The 21,471-nt window shown below is 44.0% G+C and overlaps 1 protein-coding gene across 7 annotated transcripts in view; it reads left to right on the plus strand.

The window, feature by feature from the left end:
• LOC309704605 (uncharacterized protein) overlaps positions 1–21,471 on the plus strand; it is a gene marked incomplete at its 3' end in the record, with an annotated part of 144,331 nt that overhangs the window by 82,714 nt on the left and 40,146 nt on the right. The window contains exon 4 of one of the 7 annotated variants that reach the window (XR_014276301.1): positions 7,493–7,622. The exons of 5 other annotated variants lie outside the window; for them this stretch is intronic. Coding sequence is in view for 1 of the 2 variants with exons in the window: in XM_082529866.1 (XP_082385992.1) it covers positions 17,159–17,422 (264 nt within the window). Of the gene's footprint in view, positions 1–7,492; positions 7,623–17,158; positions 17,423–21,471 lie in introns of those variants that run through there. One more of the 7 variants, XM_082529866.1, reaches the window with a different exon arrangement.

Here is a 21,471-nt window from a genome sequence, read left to right on the forward strand (position 1 = left end):
AACAAATCTTGTCTCTTGTAAAGTTAGATATATTTTCCATCCATCCGTCCTCTTTCGCAGGGTCGCAGTGAGGTTGGAGCCTGTCTCAGCTGTCACAAGGTGAAATGCAGGGTCAACCTATCACAGGCAGCTAAGAATCACCAGCTAACCTCACATGCATGTGTTCAGACGGGGCTGTCCGGAGAGAACCCGCGCACACGCTGACTGACTTTCAGCATTTAGCTGAGATTTATCATCTGTTTTCACTCCCTGCTTGCAGAGCAGCAGGTCGATACTGTGCTGAGAGAGACGCAAACTGAGGGGATGGCTGCATGTGAGAATCTGTGTCTCTTCGAGGGGAGCATCTGCAGGCTGTGGACGCTGTGGCGAGAGCGTAGTCTGTTGGCGAGGGAGGGAGGAGCGCTTGATGCACGTGTTCGGAGAGTTGCGTTCCCCTCCTGATGCTTGCTGTAATGGTCACACTAAAACGCTAAAATGACCCCCCACACTGGGAAAGGTCCCGGTGCTCCCCGTGGGCAGTCTGCCAGCATGTTGAAATTGATCATTCCTGTTATGAAATGATTTTTGCACGTTTGACCTGATTCCACAGCTGATGTGAAAATACAGCTGCAGCTTTGACCTTGGTTGACCTTGGCCATCTCCCAGCAAACATGTTTCACTCCTCTGACCTCAGAGGCTCAGCGTTGTTGTGTCGAGTCTGCAGGAACTGCAAAGTAGAAATCTTTGAAAGGTCACGCTGGTGTTCTGGACATGAAACGGCACCGAGACAAACTTGACTTTAACAGACCGGCGCAGGCTGTCTGCAGGTGACTCATACTCGTCTCGAACGCACCACAAACACGCCGCCTGAAGCTGTTTTAGCTCCACGTTACTGATTTGATCAGGACACCAGCCCCCCCTAGAGTTCAGAGAGGGGAAATGCACCTGCTGATTTGCACGTGAAATTGCTGCTCAGAAACACTCTTACCTGTGAACTGCGCTGCACTTTGCCCTGTGTTTAAATATTTCAGTGTCTCAACCTGCACTCCACTTTCTCAGCCCCGAGCTGACTGTGAATGAGCTCAGAATCATTTTGATGACACACGTTTACGCACTTCCAGGTCACATTTGCATATATTACATTGCCGAGCTGCAAACAATCTCCATCACAAAGGCAATTGCAAACTGCTGTGGCACGCACAAGCCATTAATCTTAATTTCTTCCCTTGTGGATGAAACCTTGGAAAAATGAATCCTTTTTCTCGGGCAGAAGGACATCAGTCGGATTTTATGAGCCTGTCAGGGCGGCACTGAGAGATGTGCCGGCGAGGCTGTGTTTGTTTCTCTGCGTACGATGCTGAGCCCGCGACCCCGATCGATCACCGGACGATAATAAATATCCACGAATCCCCAGTTTGTAATCAAGAGCTCACAGGCTCCTCCATTGATATTTGATCAATAAGGCGAACAGATGGGACTGTAAAGCTACAACGAGGTGTTGGGTTGTTGCTGAGCAGGAAGTGTTACCTGGCCGACGCGGGTACACCTTTTATTGTTTATTTTTAGTTTCTCTTTTCTCCATCAAAAGAAGCAGAAAACAAACCTGAGACTTTCTTTAATCTACAGTCAGAACTTTTCTGTTTGTTGTTTTGAGCAAATAATTGCTCAGCACTCAGGATGATTTTGACCTTCATACCACAGGTGATCTCAAGTTTGACCTTGACTTTTAGTTTGAGGTCAAGTTTTGTGATTTTTATATTTATGCTGTTCATGCATCTGCTAAGAGGGAAGCCCTGGTGGCCTCCAGTATTTTCAGGAATAGGAAACACGTGTTAAGTTTCTTGTTTGACTGCTCCTGATTTATTTATTTATTTTAAACTACATGACTACATTGTTTTTTATGTAGGACGATGACGCGCTGTTAAAGGTTTGTACACTCTGACTGTGCGTGTGGCTCATCATCCACGCTCCAGGTTTTTTTGCCTCACACTTCCACTTGTCATCTTCCTGAACCGTCGGTTCTTTCCTTTTCCGTGCTTGTTCATAGAGGCTCACCTGACTGTTGGGGTGTCTCTGTATTAGCGTAAGGTTGTACCTTATAGTATAAAGCACCTTGTTGCTGTGATTTGGTGCTTTGTATACATAAAACTTCCAGATATTCCACCCACTGGCTGGTGAAGTCTCCTTTTTAAACCTCTAACTGAGCTATTTTCTGAATTGCCATTGGCCAAACAGTGATTTCTGACTCTAATAATGACGATGATTTACCGAATCGAAAGTGTTTACCGAGGTCACAGACGAGGAGAGCTGAGCGCCGTGCATCTGCTGGCTATTCAGAAGCCTGCAGGTTAAGGTGCTTCCACTTTGGCTTCGCTCTTCAGGCACAGATGCTATGTCAGTCTTTTATACCAACCAACGGATTTTCTGATTTGGAAGCATAAGAAATGGATCTGATTTCAGAGCATCAGTTCAAATGACTTCAGCGAACTCTTTGATGAGCCTGATCTGTTCAGGCTGACACACTCTGTTGCTGTAGGCTGGCATTCGTGTAAACTGTAAGGCTTTGGCCGAGCAGGTGGGCTGAGCGAGGAGGAAGTAACACATGTCGGGGCAGCAGCAGAGGGAAAGGCAGACATATGCTCTTTCTCTGTGGCCTGGCCTTCCTGCTTCACCGGACAATATGGCAGCGAATCACAGCTGACCCAAAATAATATTTCCTCACAAACGGCAAACCAAACGTCATCTCGGGCGTCACCGTGGCATTTAGAAAGAGCCTCTGCTTTTCTTCCTGGCAGCGCTCGGAGATATTTTCAGATGAGTCTGAGGTGAGGACAAAAGTAGAAGGTAAAAGGCCACACTCGGCTGCTGTGGATCTCACGAGGGGGCGCACATTTATCCCACCTGTGACCGACACCAGCTCGACTTGTTTATGAGACTCCTGAATGAAAACGTTTCTGTAACGGCGCTGTTAACAGTGATGTCCCAGACTCATTTACTTTTGAGCCTGTGCTCTTTACACCAGCCAGTGGCCTGACTCCTGCAGCCTCAGCCGGCATGACGAGCTGCTCCCAAAGTCCGCTGGGTGTCTCGAGGCTGTTTGGCGTTTCCGTCCAGCAGCCAGCGGCGCTTCACTCGGGCCCAGAGAGCCCGGACGCAACCTGTCAAGCCGTTAAGCGTCTGTTCTCCCCAGAAGCTCGTGCCAAGCTGAGACCGGTCACCTGATGGATGATGCAGTGACTGTAAACAGGTCAACATCACTGCTCAGGCCACTCGCCACCAAAGAACAGGAAACAAACATGGATGCAGAAAATGACTTCCTGCTGCACGTTTATGGAGCGTGTCTGATAAACGAGTTCACGCGCTCACATATCTGTTACCTGCAGCTGAACTTGGCTTGGCACTGACTGTACAGAGCTGAAGCAGCTTAAAGTGTGAGCAAAGCTTTTCTCTTCTAAGCTCACCGTGTGTCCTGATAGCAGACACACAGCAGTGTAACGCAGGTGTTTGCATTTCTGGGCAGACAGGTGGGTACATTAACTTTACATCTTTTCAAATGGATGTCCATACCTCCCCTGAACATGTTTAACCTCCAGTGTTCTGTTTGGTTAGCCGGTCGGCTAGCCTGGTTTTGCTATCTTACCTCTAAAGTGGACCCATCTGCTCCTTTGCAGCTCTTGACTCAGCTAGAGAAGCTTTGCATGAATCGCCTGTTAAACAAAGTGTATTTATGTGAAACCTGCCTTTGCTGTGCTCACTTCTTCACCTCCCTGACACTAGTAATTTTAGGCCCCGCCCCCTCCCCCTTTAGTTAATCCATTAAAAACATATAGAAGAGGGCGCCGGTTGGCCCACCTCGTTGAAAACGATCCTGAATGAAATAATATTTTGTGAACCTTCAGTAGTGACGTATGTAACGCATATAAAAGCTAGACTTGCATTTATTCTTTGACTTTTATTTAAAGCGGTGAGAGCTTTGGAGATCTGTAAGGTGCATTACTCTGCAGTGTAATGTCACAAAAGCACATGAAATCTAAGAAGCCTTTAATGTTTCACGTTCAGGCTGTGCACAGACTACCGACGTCCTTTATTCTCCGTGTGCTGTGACAGGCTCTCGGGTCTGTTTGAGGACTTTCTCTGCAGGCGAGCGTCAATTGTTAGCACCACCCCGAGACTTCACACACACATGCAGAGACTGAGAAGTGTGTCCTCAGCACCTCTCCAGTCAGCTGCTCTCATCGCCGGTGTGCCAGCGCCCTCCACAGGCAGCTCACGCCACTCAAATCCCGTCTGTCTGGATTTTGCACCCAAAGCTTTGCCCTTTCGACAAAAACAAAGCAAAGCATTGGTGACAAATTGCTTTTATTTGCAAGGCGTCGCCAGTTCCCCTCTACTTTCCGTGCTCTATATTCAGGACGTCCACCTGCACGAGTCCCCGCTGGCTTTAGTTGCACGAGGGCGGCCTTGCCAAGCAGTCGTATAATCCACAGGGTGAATAAAAATGGATTTGGCTGCAACAGACGCCCGGTAAGCTGCCTTAAACCAACAGGCAGAATTGTGCACAACACAGATTCTCTCATGTACATCCTCATTTTTCACAGGTCACACTGTTCCTGCTGATAACACTAATCTGCACGTCTGCAAATACACTTTTTGATCCCCCAAAATGTAATCTGAAATGAGATCATAACACAAAGACAAACACCCTCAGTTCAGCTAAGATGGCGTTAAACGCTTCATTTCATTGATCAGAATTAGTTTTTATTCCCGTCAGCACACGGGGAGAACGCTCTTCTTCACGAGCTGCGTGAATGATTCGCACCTCCCGATAAAGAGCTTTGGTCTCGAGAAAAGCCGCACGAGCGTACACGTTCGCCTGTCAGAGTGAGCGAGCGTTTCCTGGCACCGTGTCCTCTTCTCCCTCCGTCTCCAGAGGCCTCGGACAACAGACGGGTCACAGCGTAGCCACATTTTAAATCCGGTGTGCAGATGGACACCAGTAGTGGTTCTAAATCCTGAGCGCCTTGGCACCAGGCAAACGCAGAGAGAGAGAAGACAGCGATTCATCATCGGTTCGATTTTGTTTCCAGTGAAAAAATGGTCCGAAGGAGCGATCATCCAGGCTCTTTGCTCGCGGAGCTTTGTTTTCGTTGCGTTAGATAATCAAGCAGACAGATTTTCAACTGATGTCAGTGCTTTGACTCCAATTAGGAACCAGCGGCGTTATAAATAATATGAATAAGCACAGTTACAGTGTCACAGATGGGCTCTAATTGTCTTACCAAGAGGCAGAAACGAAAAGCTTTTGTCTCCCACAAAGGTTTAAATGTTATTTCTTCAGTTTTCTTTCCAGCTTCGTTCCAGAAAAGGTCCCAAACTTGTTTTATTTCCTTTGCAGTTGTTCTCTTTATGCTTCTACTTCATGCATTTACGGAAAGAAAATGTTTCGAAATATGTTTTTCGCTTTGGGTTTGTGCTCGTTTGAAGCTCGACGCTGTTTTTTCACCCGTAAACTATTATTTTGGTAAATTCATCGTCATCGTGTTAAATTTAAGTCCTCATTAGTCACCCGAACACTGTCTTTTAGAGAAAAGTATGTAAAATAATGGGAATTATTTTTTGATGAATGATTAGTGTGTTGTATCCACCCTGCCGGGACACATTCTGACATATTACGATTGAAGTTTGGGGTAATTAAGACCTCAGATATTGGATATTAGATACAGTCATAACTTCCAAGCATCCATTCTCTTCCGCTTTTCCTTGTTAGGGTCGCTGGGGGGTGGAGCCTATCCCAGCTGTCTTAGGGCGAGAGGCAGGGTGCACCCTGGACAGGTCGCCAGTCTGTTGCATTGCTAACACACAGAGACAGACAACCATCTGCACTCACATTCACACATATGGGTCATTTAGAGTCACTAATGAACCTATCCCCACTAACTGCATGTCTTTGGACTGTGGGAGGAAGCGGAGTACAGAACAGAACCCACGCAGAGAACATGCAAACTCCTACAGCCATAACTTATCAGATATAAACAGACGGGTTGGAGTTTACAAGATGCAGAACGACCAGAACGAGATCTTTTAATGGTTTCCACATAGTCTTATAATCAGAAATAATATTAAATCTCCCTCCACCCCTCTTCTGATAGTAACACGTCTTTCTCTCTGACAGACTTCACTTCTAAGCTCTTCTTGTAAAATTTGCAGTCCAGAAGTGCTGCTCATCCTCGGAGTTTCTAATTCTTTTGGCCGTAACAGATTGGGTTAATTGTGGAAAAGGATAAAATAAAAAAGATCACAGCAGGCGGCAAATTAAAGGGAACACACTTCTCTTTTTAGTTTTCTAATGAAGAAGAAGATAATTATGCCCGCTAGTTAGAGAGATAGACCTCTGCCTTATCCTAACTTCTGTAATGCTGCGTGCTTTCTCTGTGATGAGGCTTTCTGAAGATCTTCTGGAGTTTGTTGGTCGTATGATGAGACAAACGGGTGTCTGATGGGCCAGTGACACGTCTGTGTGTGCATTAGGGGAGAACATCATATCAGGGAGGCCCGGAGTACATGTGGTTTGATGGCAAGCTTAACCTAAAGGATCCTCTGGAAGATCCAGGAGAGAAGAGAGACACGTTTTCTCAAAACATCACATCTCTGTGGTTTTCAAGTTGCAGAACATCATTTAAACCAAACAACCTTCGACTAAACAGATGGCGCACCACAGACGAGCTACAGTACCTCGTCAGGCCGGGACTCTGCGGTCTATTTACACCCACAGGTCTGTGGCCGCTCTTTCACTGGTGAGGCGTACACTTCCAGGAGGAACGCTGGTCTGAGCGGGGAGTCAAGGGTCCGTCCTGTCATAGGCACTCATGGCCATTGATCGGTGCTCAATTAGCATATTGGTGATCATAGAACTGACTTCATGGCCCATGTTGGCCCATTATGTAAATGTGATGTTTATAAGGTTGAGAAACCTGCAGTCAGCTGAGACAGAGGACGTCACTCGGATGACTTGGAGATGCCACACTTCCTCAGCCCGTGAGCATCGTCTGCTGGGTGAAGCTGGCTAATGCTAGCATGGCGCCAACCGACCCAGAGAGACGCGTAGAAACCAAACAATCTCCCCGGAGATAAACTAGGCCAAGTCCAAAATAGCACGAGTTGCGAGCCAGAGACGGCAACACTGCTTGGATTGTGTGAAGTAGTGTGGTAAGGTGATGGAGGCAGAATCACTGATGGTGTCTTTGACTGCAGACACAGTACATCTATGTTCCTCCTCATGACTGCGAGCGACTCTTCTTCCCCATTCACCCCAAAGTTCCTTTAATTCAGGACCCCGCCCACTTCTTGTTGGTTACTTCACCTGTCACCAACATCGCTGCTAGTTTCCTACTTTTAGATGATGTGAACTGAATCTTTTTGGGATTTGGAGTTTTGAATTGTAACGCCATCTTCCGATTAAACCACCCGCTGTATCAGCCACTCTTTGCTTTCTTCCCTCTTTTCTCCTTCTCAGATTTTTCCATCCCTCTCTGCTGTTGTTGATTTGTCGCCTCGTGCCAACAAAGCGGTTCTTCCAACCCCTGGCTCTCAGATCACCCAATTCCTCGGACTGACCTTGCATTACCCACAAGGCCATGGGTCATCAAGCGTGCGCTCGCCTCATCCCACAAATTGTGGCTGGTGCTCCTTTTCTGTTGAGCCCAGCACTTTTGTTTCCATTTATAGCCGCCTCTTTTTCAGGATCCCAATCATTATAAGAAGGGGAGGTGAGTTACAGCCCTGCTGAATTGCTAATGACAGCACCTCTCCACCGCTGTAATGGGTATTAAACCACAATCATATTAGAGTGGAGGGGATGTCACCAAGGCCGGCCTTTCTTTGTGCTGCACGCTGGGAGTGGGAACAACCTGCAGACGAGCGTGAACATCTTCCAGCAGATCTTAAAAGTCTTATTTTTACTTGTGAAAGACTGACTCCTTTAATTAAAGCACGTTTTATCAAATATATACCACTGTACCTAATTACATTATTTTTACTGCCTTTATTAAGAAGCAACCATCTTCACAGTGTGCACGTGTCAGCTTCTGATCCCTCAGTCTCTGAAAGCGTGGTCAATGCAAAACTGATGAGACAACACATCTAGTCGTTTGTCTCTCAGATAAAACATTTCTCAGTCTTGCGTGTGCGATCATTTCTAAACAGCCTCACATTGTTCGCAGGGTCTGATGCCGGCTTTGATTTGAGTTTTAAGCTGAAAACAGTGACTCGCTGCAGGACCGGCTCAGCGGGACGGTTGTCTCCGGTGCATGATTGTTCCTGGCTGATCTGTGTGTACATTTTAAAGGTTTGTCTCCCTCATCTGGACAGACGGCATAACTACAGCTCAGGTTGGACGACTAAGAGTTGGACAATGTGTGTAGATGAAGGGTTGTGACATTAATGAAGTCTTATGGGATCATATGAAACAAAAATCCAAGTGTTCAGCATGATCGATGGCACAGAAGGAGAACTTACGCGTTACCAAGTTTCTGCCTTTCACCTGCTGCCGCCTTCTCAAACGGACAAATGAGATCACCGGATTTAACGAAGCCCCGCCCCTGCTCCACTCAGCGCTCGCGAGTCCAAAGTAAAAGTTCTCCGAGCGATGTAAGCGAAGTTGGCTGCAGATGGCACTTAGCTGGGCCGAGCATGCAGCGTTAGCAGCAGATGGCGCAGTGCTGGGCTGATGGATGCACTGTCGAAAACTCCAAACAAGAAACCTGCTGCTCTGCTTCCATCAGAGAGGCTGAGGAGGACGAGCCTCTGTCGCTCTCAAACGACAGAGGCGCACACAGACTGGTGATGAATGCTGCGTTAGCTGATTTATTAGAGCCATATTGTGGGTTCATACTCTCCCCTGTTGATTCTTGTTATTTTGTGTGATGGGATAAAGTCTGCTGAGGACTGCGATGGCAGCGAAACTGGACAGGAAACAACGGAGGATCGCTTCACGGGGATTTATAGGTCGTTAAAAGAAGAGAAGGCTGAAATCTGAGGGTTGTATTTTACTTCATGTGTCATTTATATACAATGACACATGACATCTATCACTTTTGCATCACGAAAAATTTGAATATTATAAAAAACTTTCCTTTATTGAGCATCTTAGTTCGGCCTCCATCAGTTTCTGGAGATCGCCGTGTTGCGATTGGCTGAGGAGGCAGATAATGGCGTGTCAGTGACCTTCAGTCCCTCCAACTGCTCGTGTCTCTTCAAACTTGGAGACAAGTTTCTGTCCCGTCTCCAGGCTGATTGTCCTGAAGCTCCTCGGGGATTCAGGTTGATGCCCAAGGACTTCAAATCCTCCTTTATCTCAAATTATTTCCTAAAATCAGCCACAAAATACTAAAAGAAATGGATGGTTGGCACTGATGCTGTAATTACATGAATCACAGCATCAGTGTGGCACTGCTGAGGTCTTATTGTGATGGCAGAGATTACTTAGTGTTAGTTACTATAATAACCGTGATGCAGAGACAATATATCTATTACAAAAGAAGGAAGAAGTAACACGATGTTTTCAGTTTATTAGCAGAATCGGTGGTTTTTATGTCCACACGGTGATAGAATAGCACAAAAATATGAGGACTGTTGCTGTGTGCTGTTCACGAAGTGGACACAAAAACAGTTTTTTATGTCATTAAGTTTCTTTTGAAAAGGACCGCATACAAGAAATGTCTCAAAGAGGAGAGGAGATCCTAGAGTCTGTCCCTGAACGGTGACCTTTCACCTACCGCTCCGTGTTCCTGACCTCTGGGCCCAGCCCGGTCCGGCTCGTCCCTGCGGAGAGGAGGGTCAAAGCGAATCAATACAAAGTATTTCCGATCTGTCGCCTTTATCCCGCGGTGAAACAAAACGATGATCTTCATAAGAGCGAAGTGACGTTGTGACCTTTACAGTCTCAACCCGTTTTAACACCGGTGGGAAATTTTCCATCATAGCGCTCTCCTATCAAAACACCAAATACCTGCTGGAGGAACGTCGTGCGCCCCTCCAGGAGAGGCCAAGAGACTTGGAAAATCAATGCCAAGGTGCAGCGAGGCTGTTAGCTCATACTAACACAGCTATAAACTCTACTCGAACATCCATTTTTTCTACCAGGAAATTCACCCCTGCAGTATACGTGCAGCTGTAACATTATATGTCTGCGGTATGTGTGTGGACACTGATGAACAGAGCATTCATTCAAACAGCAGCAGTCAAAGAAAGCGCGCGGGCCTCGTGTCATCCGAGATTAATCGCTGTGATATAAATACTCGAGCGGCTGAAGAGCGAACTGTATTACAAGCCGGTTTGGACTCGGCCGTCATTTGGCTCATGAATCATCTTTGTTAATTGTATTTGCTACCAAAATTACACGAGGGAATCCTGTATCTACAAAATTGATAGTGGCTACAAATATTTGAGCCGTGTTTTTCTTTGACACCAGCGGGCTCGTCGTTTTGTCAGCGGCCCTCGGCTCCCCTCTGCTAGATGTGCCGTGACTTGATATATTGGGTCTTTTAGCCCCCGCTTTGGCTCAAATCCAAGGCCCATTTGTACAGATGGGGTTTTACGTCGGCCGTTTTAGCAAAGCACCCTCCCCATAAAGCCAAAGTGTCTCATCGCTTCATAATTGTGTGATTATGGTCAATTGCTGCGGTTGGGGTGACAGATTCTATCGGAGCCCAACAGATGCTTTTATCATATTTTAGATCTCCATTTGACCTTAATCAACCGTTACATGTATGAATAAAATGGGGAGGTGATATTTCACGGGATCAGGTGTGCGAGAGGAGCAGGTGTGACAGAACGAGGCCGTGAGGGACGATGACACACTTGGGTTAACCCACACGGCTGCTGGCGTGGCTGAAAAGTGATGCCGCTGAATGAACTGTGCAACAACCAAGGCAGACAGAGGGTGCCACCAGGTGGGAGAGGGTTGACATTGCAGCTATTGTTTGAGTATCTGTGAAGTAGAAAGTTATAGCATATATATTTATTATTGTACAGAAGGCATTAAAATGAACCCAAACACTAAAAAATAGCACAAGTGCTCAGCTGAAGGCAAAAACGACACATTTCATTTCGACTCTTCCACAATGCTGATTTCTGAAACACAAACAAAATGATGAGATGATCTGCCGCCGTCTCAGCCCGTCCCCTGGATCCTTTATTTATTATATAAAGTATTTTGCGTATTTGATTTGGTAAAAATTTGGCCTGTAAGACGATTCATTCCTCGTTCTTTCAGCTACATGTTGCTAAATTTAAATCAGAAATAGGCTGATTTACTCTTGCAGCACTGAAACACCTCAGTGTCCAAGTTTGGCATTAAATCTATGAATACTTATAGAGCAATAGAAGTACTTCAGATTTGTTTGCAGACATCAGGAAACAAAAATCAGCTTTGTTGTTAAGGATCCTCATCGGGGGAAAGTGAGCACGCTGAGGTTCGAGGGATCTTTGCCTACTAAGAGTAACTCGAATCTCTTTTCTCAACTCAGTGATTTCTGCCATGTTTCAGGCTTAACAGAACAAAACGACTGCGTCTCAAGCTACCCTGGGAAACATCTGGAAACTATTCTAATCAGCCCACATCTTTAATCAGACATACTGAGGTGACAAAAGTCATCGTTAAAGGTGCAGGGGAGGCCTGTGCTACAACATATCCAGGACATGTTTTCTAATAATAATACATGTGAAAACACTACAGCAGAAAATGAACGAGAACAATATTAAGAGATTTAAAATCCAGGAATAATATGAATGTAAAGCATGAAACAAGATGGTCAGAGGTGATGTGGCTGTAAAATCAGTTTCTCCGAGTCTAGCTGACAAAGATAAAGTGGTTATAGGTTCTATAGATGAGCTGCAGCACAGCTGAAGGCTCAAGTGCGATCACGCGGAGGCGGTTATCAACTGGATGGTCGACCCGTCTAACCATGAGATCACAAACTGAAAGCACGAGCACTGTGCAACGTTTACATCCCAGTATAAAAAAAAGTTTGTGTGCTTTTAAGCTCTTAAAGACCATTAAAAACTCTCCGAAACAAACAGTTTAGGTTGATAGAGTCATCACTGTCAGTAGTGAGTAATGGGAAGATTTGGGTATAATTACAGCTGCTTGTTCCATTAGATTAATGCATTGTTTAGATTTGCTTCTTAGACTGTTTATGCCCTACTCTTTCAGCTGCATCTCAATCTAATATCGAAAGATAATTCAAGTCAGAAACATTTTACATAATGTCAACAAGTAAAATGCTCCGGGGGCTATTTTTAGCATAATGTCACTGTATTACAGCTCACAGAACAATAACAGTAATGCTTTGTTTGCAGACACCAGGAATAAAAAGCAGGAAATAAAGTTTGTTTTGTTTCTTTAATGATGTTCGTCAGGTTTCAGGGATCTATTTTCTAGAGAATTGATTGGTTAGTAGGCGGTGGTTTGGCACATATTGATCTTTTACCTTGAACATAACCTGCAGGTCAGGTCTGCAGCATGTTACTGTGGTGAGGAACCACTTTCACAACCCAGAAAACACAGTGTTAAGCCTGAAGTTTACCCATCACCTGCTACTTAGGGCCTCGGGACGTGAATGCGAACACAATGTCAGAGTTCTTCTCAACATGTGCGCACAAATACATTTTTGCCATGATGTGACCAGGTGAGGCCCAACGTCCAACAACAGTAATGATTTAAGGCATCTGCAAGTCAAGCACCTGTAAAACAAATATTATTATACATATAAATATATATAAATGTAATTAACACTGAGAGAAATGTGAATGAATGTAAATTAATATACACTCGCTATAAAGCAGTTCACCTTTCGCAGCCTCGCTGTGTCACAGATTTATTTTTGTGTACAATTTTGAGTGCTTTTTTTTTTTTTTAATACAGCGCATTTTCTCCTGCGTCCTGATTGGCTGCAGACCATTGTCAAAATCTCGCGCCGTGTCTCCTGTACAGTACAGAATGTGTTCAGCTTGTCAAATTTACATAAATCTGCGATCGCTAATAGCGTGACTCTGAAGTGCTGCACTGTATGTTTGTTTTCTCCCCAACAAACAACACTGTCGACGAAACGTTTGCACCGTCAAAAGCAGCTGCGGTAGCTCCCAGAAGGCAGAGGAAGATGCTAACCATCGCACAAAAAGTTGGACTTCCTGACATGCTAATGGAAGGTAGAAGTTACCGTATTTTTCCGATTATAAGGCGCATTAAGTGAAACAAAACAGTCAGATAAGTCAAACTTTACTCAGCTCCTCCTTCTTGCTTCCTCTACTTCCGTACCAGTGATTCATTAATGTTGAATTCTCTGGCAGCTGCTCGGTTCACATGTTCTGTACCTGAAAACAGGGTTTGATCTTTGGTTTCTTTCTATAATACTGGACTTATTTTTCTACCAAGGTTTGAACTTTGAGTGTAAACAAGAGAGAAAAGTGTGAGAATGTTCACGCCTGTCTGAGTGTATAAAGTGTGTAGTGAGGGGTTTTACAGCCTTAAAACATCTGTAATAACTGTAAAAAATAAAGTTGGCTACTTTACACGTAATTAAATGTACAACCCTGAAAAATGATGGAGTAATCAAAGTAAATGTAATCTAACCTCTTTGCATTAAGAAAGCAGTTTAATTTTTATCCATTAACAGGATAAGTCGAGTGATGACATCAGCAGCACGTATTTCTGAATCAAGCTCCTGTAGCCGAATCTTTACTTCAGAGACACATTTAAAAAGTTAAACGTAAATGAACGCAGCTGTGTAATGTTCGTTGTTGAAGCCTCTTTGTGCTCGATTTTTCCTCTTCCACTCGGTCTCGGATGATAGCGCCCTCTCCTTGATCCCGGTTCTGTTAAAAGTGAGTTCCTCCTTCCCACTGTCGCCGAGTGCTGCCAATAGGAGATCATCTGATTATTGGGGTTTTTCTCTCAAACACTGTAGTTATTTACCTGATGTTTGACAGTTTCTTGACATGATGCTGTGAATTGCTGTCACGTAACCTTTACTGTGTGGTGATGAGGGGCAGCCAGAGATGTTGTTCCATACTGACACAACAGCATCCATAATCTCCTCTGTTGGACTTGCATGGTGAACATTTTGAAAAAATCTTAATGTTGTTAGCTTTTACTTAATTTGCTCATGCTTGTATGGTTAATGAAAACTGGGGTGTCTTCCTTTAGCAAGCCTCGGAGATTGAGTTGGATGTCTCGAGACCGGTCTCGACGGACTTTTGTCCTCAAATCGACATAGTGTTCGGGAGATTTGGAGTCAACCATCAGCGGAGCGGGGGGGGTGGCTTACTGGGCTTGAGCCCCGGACATTTTTTCAGAAGCATGGGGTCTTTTGGAGTGTAATTTGTTAGTTAGAGGCCTGACTGACAACTGTATAAAACAAAAACAACACACGAAGCACAGATCGCACCGTTGTAAATTCCCCCTAATTTTGGTATGATCCGAGCTCAGGCACTAGGCGACTGAGCACAGCACCCATGTGAGCGAGGGGGGAGAAGCTGCTGCCTGCGAGTTTGCTGCAGACAGAGGAGAGCTTAAGTTTGACCAGGTACCAAAGCAAATCATTCGTACTGTACAAATAATGTAAATATGAAGGTTTATCACAAAAGATTGATATCAAACTGATCACTTGGTTGCGTTACTTGCTCTTCGAGTGAATCAACAAATGGATAAATAAAAAGCCGAACAGCAATGCTGATTTTTTAGAGAGTCTTAGCTTACATTTCATATTTTCAGTTGTTTCCCTCCACGGCTAACCAAACTCTCTAAATCGGTTTCAATTGTGTACTGATGAACACAACAATGGACATAAGGAGCTTCTTTCAAAGAAAAAACTCAGGTAGATGTTATTTTATATATTATGCTTTGGATGTTGTTCAGTATATCTATGCAAAACAAGAGGAATTTCAATACACAGCAGGATATTCACAGTTGAAACCAGATATTTACACTTTATGGAGAAAACATAAAAACTTTTTTTACTGTTAAACATCAATTTAGAGTAAACTTTTGTTTTAGATAAATAAATGTTGAAATATCTTTTGAATTAGTGAAATGTCAGAATAAAAAGAGGGAGCTGTCTATTTTAATCCCTTTCATCAAATTCAGGAGTACATGTACACTAAGTTTATTGTTAATTAATAAGAAAACTCCAGACGATTCCATTCTGAGCTGAAGAAGCTTCTGATAGGTTCGTAGAGTCCATGTGAGTAAATTGGTGGCACAGCTGTGGATGCATATAAGGCAAAACACAGAGTCTGTTTCTGTGACATGGGAACATCAAGAGATGTCAACCAAAACACCAGGAAAATAATAATGGATTGGATTTATATAGCGCTTTTCAAGGCACCCAAAGCGCTTTACAATGCCACTATTCATTCACTCTCACATTCATACACTGGTGGAGGCAGCTACAGTTGTAGTCACAGCTGCCCTTGGGCAGACTGACAGAAGCGAGGCTGCCATATCGCGCCATCGGCCCCTCTGGCCAACACCAGTAGGTGAAGTGTCTTGCCCAAGGACACAACGACCAGGACCAAGTACAGATGCGCTTCCCAACCCCCTGAGCCACGGTCGCCCCAAAGAATTGTGGAGCTCCATAAGTGTGGCTCAATTTTGAATACAATTTGGTGCCATTTGCAATTAAGAAATACAGATAGTTTCTCATATTTATCAATCTTAAAAAAAATAAACATTTAGTCTGATTTGATGTTACAATTAAAAAAGTGTTTGTGTTTTTATCTGAAGAGTATTTAAACATCTGGTTTCCACTGTATATTTGATGATGTTGGTGTTTGGCTTGATTGTCAGCACAAAGAGGGAGGGAGACGACAGAAGAGCAGGTGAGACACACATGTTAGTCAAATGGTTGTTTGCCAAAACTCATCAGAACATGTATCTCGTACCTAGTGTTTCTTTTTAGATACCATTTGTTATTTTTCAAATTCTATATTTATTAAGTTCTGCAGGCTTGTTTGCACAACAAGGCTAAATAATTATATGAACTTTTCTCAATCTAAATATTGTACTTTGGTAGAATTAAAAAATAAGTGTAGTGCAGGTCTATGATGATTTTTAGTGCTGCTATCATCTAGTTCTGATTCTGGTTCTGTCTTGGTTACTGTTGTAGTCCTGTTTTAATTCTGGATCAGTTCTGGGTCTGGTTGAATTGGGGTTTAGTCCCTGTGTCTTGATACAGGCCCGACTTTGTTCTGCCTTGCTGCTTAATTAAAAAACTAGTTTAAGGTGTCCTGCATATGTATATAGAATAGCATCTGGCTGCAGTTTAAAGACTTTTTTTTGTCTCGGTCTTGGTCTCGGTCTCGGATTAGGCGGTCTTGACTACAAGTCTACTTGGAGATACTTCCACATATTAAAATGATAAAAAAAAAAAGACCAAAACTAAGCAAAAACTGAACAATTAAAAAAAAAATCAAAGCAAAAAATGAAAAAAGCAAACTCACTCTGAACCCAAACTCAAACCAACAACTGAAAACTAATAAAAACCAGAGAACTCTTTGTCTTTGTCTTGCACAGCGTGTCCAGGCTGCACCGTCACAAACAGCGAACTCTATGTTCTCGCTATGGAGAAGCATCCGGAGACATTTTCCAGGGTTCTTGTGTGAAAACAGCTTTAGTTAAATATCAGGTTATACACTTGGTTTGGAAGAATACATAGAAAACTGATACGAGTCCTCTCTCAGCTGTTTGAATACTAAAGCGAAAAATGTCAACATGAACTAAAAATAGTTTATTTTTCAGTGTCTTTTTGTCCCCTGCGTGCCCGCTCTCACGTGCCTTCGTCGCCTCCATTAAATGTCAGTTTCGTGTTATTATGTATTATTAATAAGCAGAAAACAGAAACTGGGGCATGTCTTAAACAGCTAATAAAAACGGCGACGTTAAAACAAAAGCACACGAACCGTATTCGCCTACTGAAGGGGAGCGTGTGCGCATCCTGATGTGGCACAGCAGTGACACAAATAACATTTTCTAGATTTTGTTGTGACAAAAAAAAGAAAAAATCCCATCTCCCATTGTTTGTAGAGGCTCAAAGGATTAAACAAAGTCAACAGTGATGGAGAGGCACTGATCTTCTGAAGTATTTACATTCGTGTTTTTTGTCTCTCCCGCTTCCCCCTGAAGGCGCTTCTATATTTCTCCACTCGCGGGCTTCGGTCTTTGAGTTTGTCTTTCTCCGGTTGGGTAAATGGCAGCCTCGGCGACAGACAGGTGCTCTCCATCATGCGGCCCCAGAGGGGCTCCGGCACAAGACAAATGGGTCTGGAAGCGTGGCCCCGCCCCCATTCCACCTGGCTCGTGTCACGCGGCGTCGTGGGACTTGTAGCGTTACCGCGAGCATCCAGCAACTCATCACTCACCACAAAACAGCGGAGACGCGGAGGCTGAAGTAGACAAGTTTATTAATGATAATAATGAGGATGATGAGGATGATGATAATATTAATAATTAGTCATAATTATAATAACGTTAATGTCATAATAAATAGAACTCTTCATCTGAAGCACGTAAAGAGAAGCATACAGAAAGAGAAAAAACAAAAACACAAAGTTCAGAGTACAGAGCCAGAGGAGGGGGCGGGGACTTCTAGAGACATTTTTTTTTTTTAACCTTTCAATATATCCATTTAATTTTTTAACATTTTTTTAAACTTTATTTAACTGGAACATTTACAAAAGGAGAAAGAGTTAGATTTTAAAAAATCCTTATAAATAAATTTCGTCATTATTAGAACAAAATACAAGATTTCAGGGGAGTCAGGATGTTTTTGTTTTTTTTTTTCCCCCTGAAAGGACAGCCGGGGGCGGGTAGGACGGGAGAGGGAAGGGAAGGTCATTATGTACAGAACACCAGGAATACAAAAGGGGACCGGTCAACTCACATACTAGAAGGCTGGGGGCAGGGCAGGGGGGGATTGGGATGGTAGTACTGGGGCGGGTGTGCTGGAGGCGGGGACATCCTGCTAGTGTCACAGCTCAAGCAGTTGTGCTCAGGAAGATCAGGACCAGTTCGTTATACTAAAGGCATCTGAAGGAAGGAAGGAAGGAAGGAAGGAAAGAAGGGAGGGTCACTTCAACCCCACCCCCACACACACACCCACCCCCGCTCCATCCCACTGTTAAGGCGCAGGCTGGAGTTTTGGACACAACAAATGGATGCAGATGTAAACTTGGAAGTTCAGACTTTGCACCGGCGGACAGAGACAAACAGCCACAGTTAAAACGACCCCAAAAAAACAAAAACATGAAACAAAAAGTCCCTAAAAATTTTCATGTATCCTATAATCCAGACTTGACCACTGGAGAAAGAGACATTACAAACATCTAACTACTCAGATTACATCATTTAAAATGTAGTAGATACTTTTCATATTGACACGGATCAAAAGACTTTTTTTGTTGTTTTTTTAACTGTTCGAGCGCAGCTCCCGTGAGGCTTGGTGAGCACGTTTAAAGGAAGCTTTGTTCACAGGAGCTGTTCTCAGTCAGAAAATGTGACAAGATAACTTCATGCAATGAAAGCTACTAGGACAGAATTCTACCCGTAAGCAGGATGAGCTCTATTCTTTACACGTACCAGCAAAAAGTTATAAAGGACAACATTTTCTCTCTCACTCCGTCTGTTTTTTCTTTTCAAGATAATTCAAAAGTTGGCCAAAAGTCATCCGTAAAGCTGTTTACACGCTCGAACACTAAAGAGGAAGCGATGTACCCACGTTGTGTGCACACGTGTAGTGTCGTTGTTTTAATGGGCAGGAATGCAGGTGAAAATCACCTTGAAGCTGCGGCTCTAACGTGGTGTTCAGACCAAACATGAAACAGAGTTTCACTTTGTGTGACTCTCATGAATGCGGTTGCTGGTTTTGGATCGTTTTGCAACCCCTAAATATTCACCCCAGCGACCGATGGGACGCCCGGTTCCAGATTTCCTCTGAAACTTTCTCCAAACTCTTCCTCCCCCCTCGTATCTCTCGGATGCTGAGTCAGGGGAAGCAGCTGATCGGCTTTAACAGCACAGCTTGAAGTGAATTTCTCGCTGAAACCCCGCGGCTGTTTATTTGCCTCTATTCTCGCCTCACCCGGTGCAAATCGGTTTGAATTTGCACCTTTTGCATAGACTGTGTGTATCAAAATTGGTCTGAACACGTCATTAGATTTAGCGATGGTTTAGTGATATTTGCTCATCATAGTCATGTAAGTTGTCCAGTGTGACGTAAAAACTCTGTTTTCATTCTTTGTAAAACTTTTTTTTTGGTTTTGTTTTGTTTTTTTAGTACAAGGTAGAAAAAAAAGCGGGTCGGGTTAATTTCTAAATGGAGTCATCGCTCGGTTTTCCCAGCGGAGGGGCGCCGACGCCGTTTGCAGCACATGTAGCAGAGCAGCATCATGGAGTCGAGGCGTGTCTCTATTCTAAGTTGCTAAAGTGTTTCTGAAATACATTGCTGGAATACTGAACGGTGACCACATCGTTAGTTATTTGATATATCGCTCTAAAATACTGTGTACTTACATATCTATAAAAGAATACTGGCCCATATAAATCCTCATCAGAATGTCCTGCTGCCTAAACACTGGTGTGAGCGCCGGCCTCAAAAATCCAGCGGACTCTAAAGAGAATTGCACGAAATCCCGAACTACTCTTACTAAAACTACGACGACTACTGTGACTAATATTGTTCAGAGGAAAAACTAGAGAAACGGTTATACTGACTGTGAACCACTGTACTGTAAAAATTCAAGTTAGCAGTTAAGAACTAAAACCGTGGCAGCCTAATATATTACATGCGTCTGCATCGTCGCCCCGTAGAAATGCTTTATATTGACCTCTGACATCAAATGCAATAAAACGAGCAGAGGTGCAGTGTAGTATCGTGTGTGTGTGTGCCAGATGTATCTGCAGAGCTTCATTGTTGGCCAGAAACCGTTAAAATCCCAGCAGGGAGCCACACTGTTGTCCTTGATTACCACAGAAACACACACTATAGTTTACTCTGACCTGAACCCACACACACACCTCTGCTGCCACAAATACTCACCAGAGCACCAAATGTGGATTAATCAGCTGCTGGAAACAGTCCCTAAGTAATGCACTTCAGTTTGAGCAATGCTTACAAAAAGTATAGCGGCCAGCTGCTTCCTCGGTTTTAAAGGGGACTTATTTCAGGTTTATATCATATATGTGAGAGATTGCTGAAGCCTTCGTTTAATTAGGCGAACGTGTGTTATTGTAATCCCTGTGAGCTGAAAGCTTGAAGCGTTGGATCTCCTTACACGGTCGTCTCGAGAATCTCCCCTCGCCTGAAGCTCTGGGAGCCAATCAGAAGAAAAAGAAGGATTTTAAGACTAAAGGCGCCAAAACGGCTTTTCCAGGAGCGGCGTAACGAGCCAGGATACGATCGATACGAGTTTTTTAAATATGCGAATCACACATAATAGTCTTCACTATAAACCAAGAGACACGGTCAAAGTGGAAGTCAGAAAAACAAGAAAAATCAGAAACAATTTTTTTTTTTTTTGTCTTGTGTTGAGATTTGCTGACAAAATTAAAATGCATAATAATACCAGTGTTATCCGTTTAGGTTTTATCAGCTAGGAGTTGACTAGAAGAAGTAGAGAAAAGTGCTGTCTACCCAGAATGTGCCTATCACACATGACATCAAGTGTTCTTGTTGCAGAATGCATAGATATTTCAGTGGACAAAATCCGAACATCTGACCAAAACCTAAAGTTCGTTAAAAAACAAACGACAAACTGTGGCTCTTTATCGCTGCTGATCATGTAGTGACCATTTAGGTTTCCCCCCGTTTTCCTTTCAGAGAAGCTCTGCTTTCCACAAAGTTGCCATCGAAGTAAAACTCCAGCCTGCTCCTGCGTTGCTTCTGCCCTACCGCGGGGCTGTAACCCGTAAGTAGGCCAGAGGAACCGCGTGACAAACCTACAGGTATGAAGACGCTAAGCCTGTGTGTGATCGCTGCATGGGAGAACGAATGACCGACTTTACCCCAATTAGACTTCACGACAGTTAGTTGGCATGATATAGATACTCTGTAATATATGAGAAGCTGTCTACGGATGAACAGAGGTCGCGTGGGTAGGAGCCCTGATTTAGAACAAGTACTTTTTTTAACCTGAAATAAGATGAAGTTAATCAAGAAGTGTGAGGTGAGATTTACTGTACAGGATAATAACAGTACACACTGTAGTTTTGTACAGGAAGTCAGGAGCTTAACCTAGTCTTACCCTCTTGTAACCACTCACACAAAACCACTACCAAGTAGTGTACCCTGAACTCTCAAACAAAGTTGTGCTTCACCCGAACCCGCTCGCCTCTGATAAAGTTTCTCCTCAGGGCCAGCAGGTTGTTTCCAATACGCAATAAAACCGCCCGCCCACCAGGGTCAGCGCCAGAACAGCGGCTCATAAACCGAGGCAGCTGCC

The sequence above is a fragment of the Aulonocara stuartgranti genome, assembly GCF_965226115.1.
Source record: "Aulonocara stuartgranti genome assembly, chromosome: 4".
Taxonomy (NCBI): domain Eukaryota; kingdom Metazoa; phylum Chordata; class Actinopteri; order Cichliformes; family Cichlidae; genus Aulonocara; species Aulonocara stuartgranti.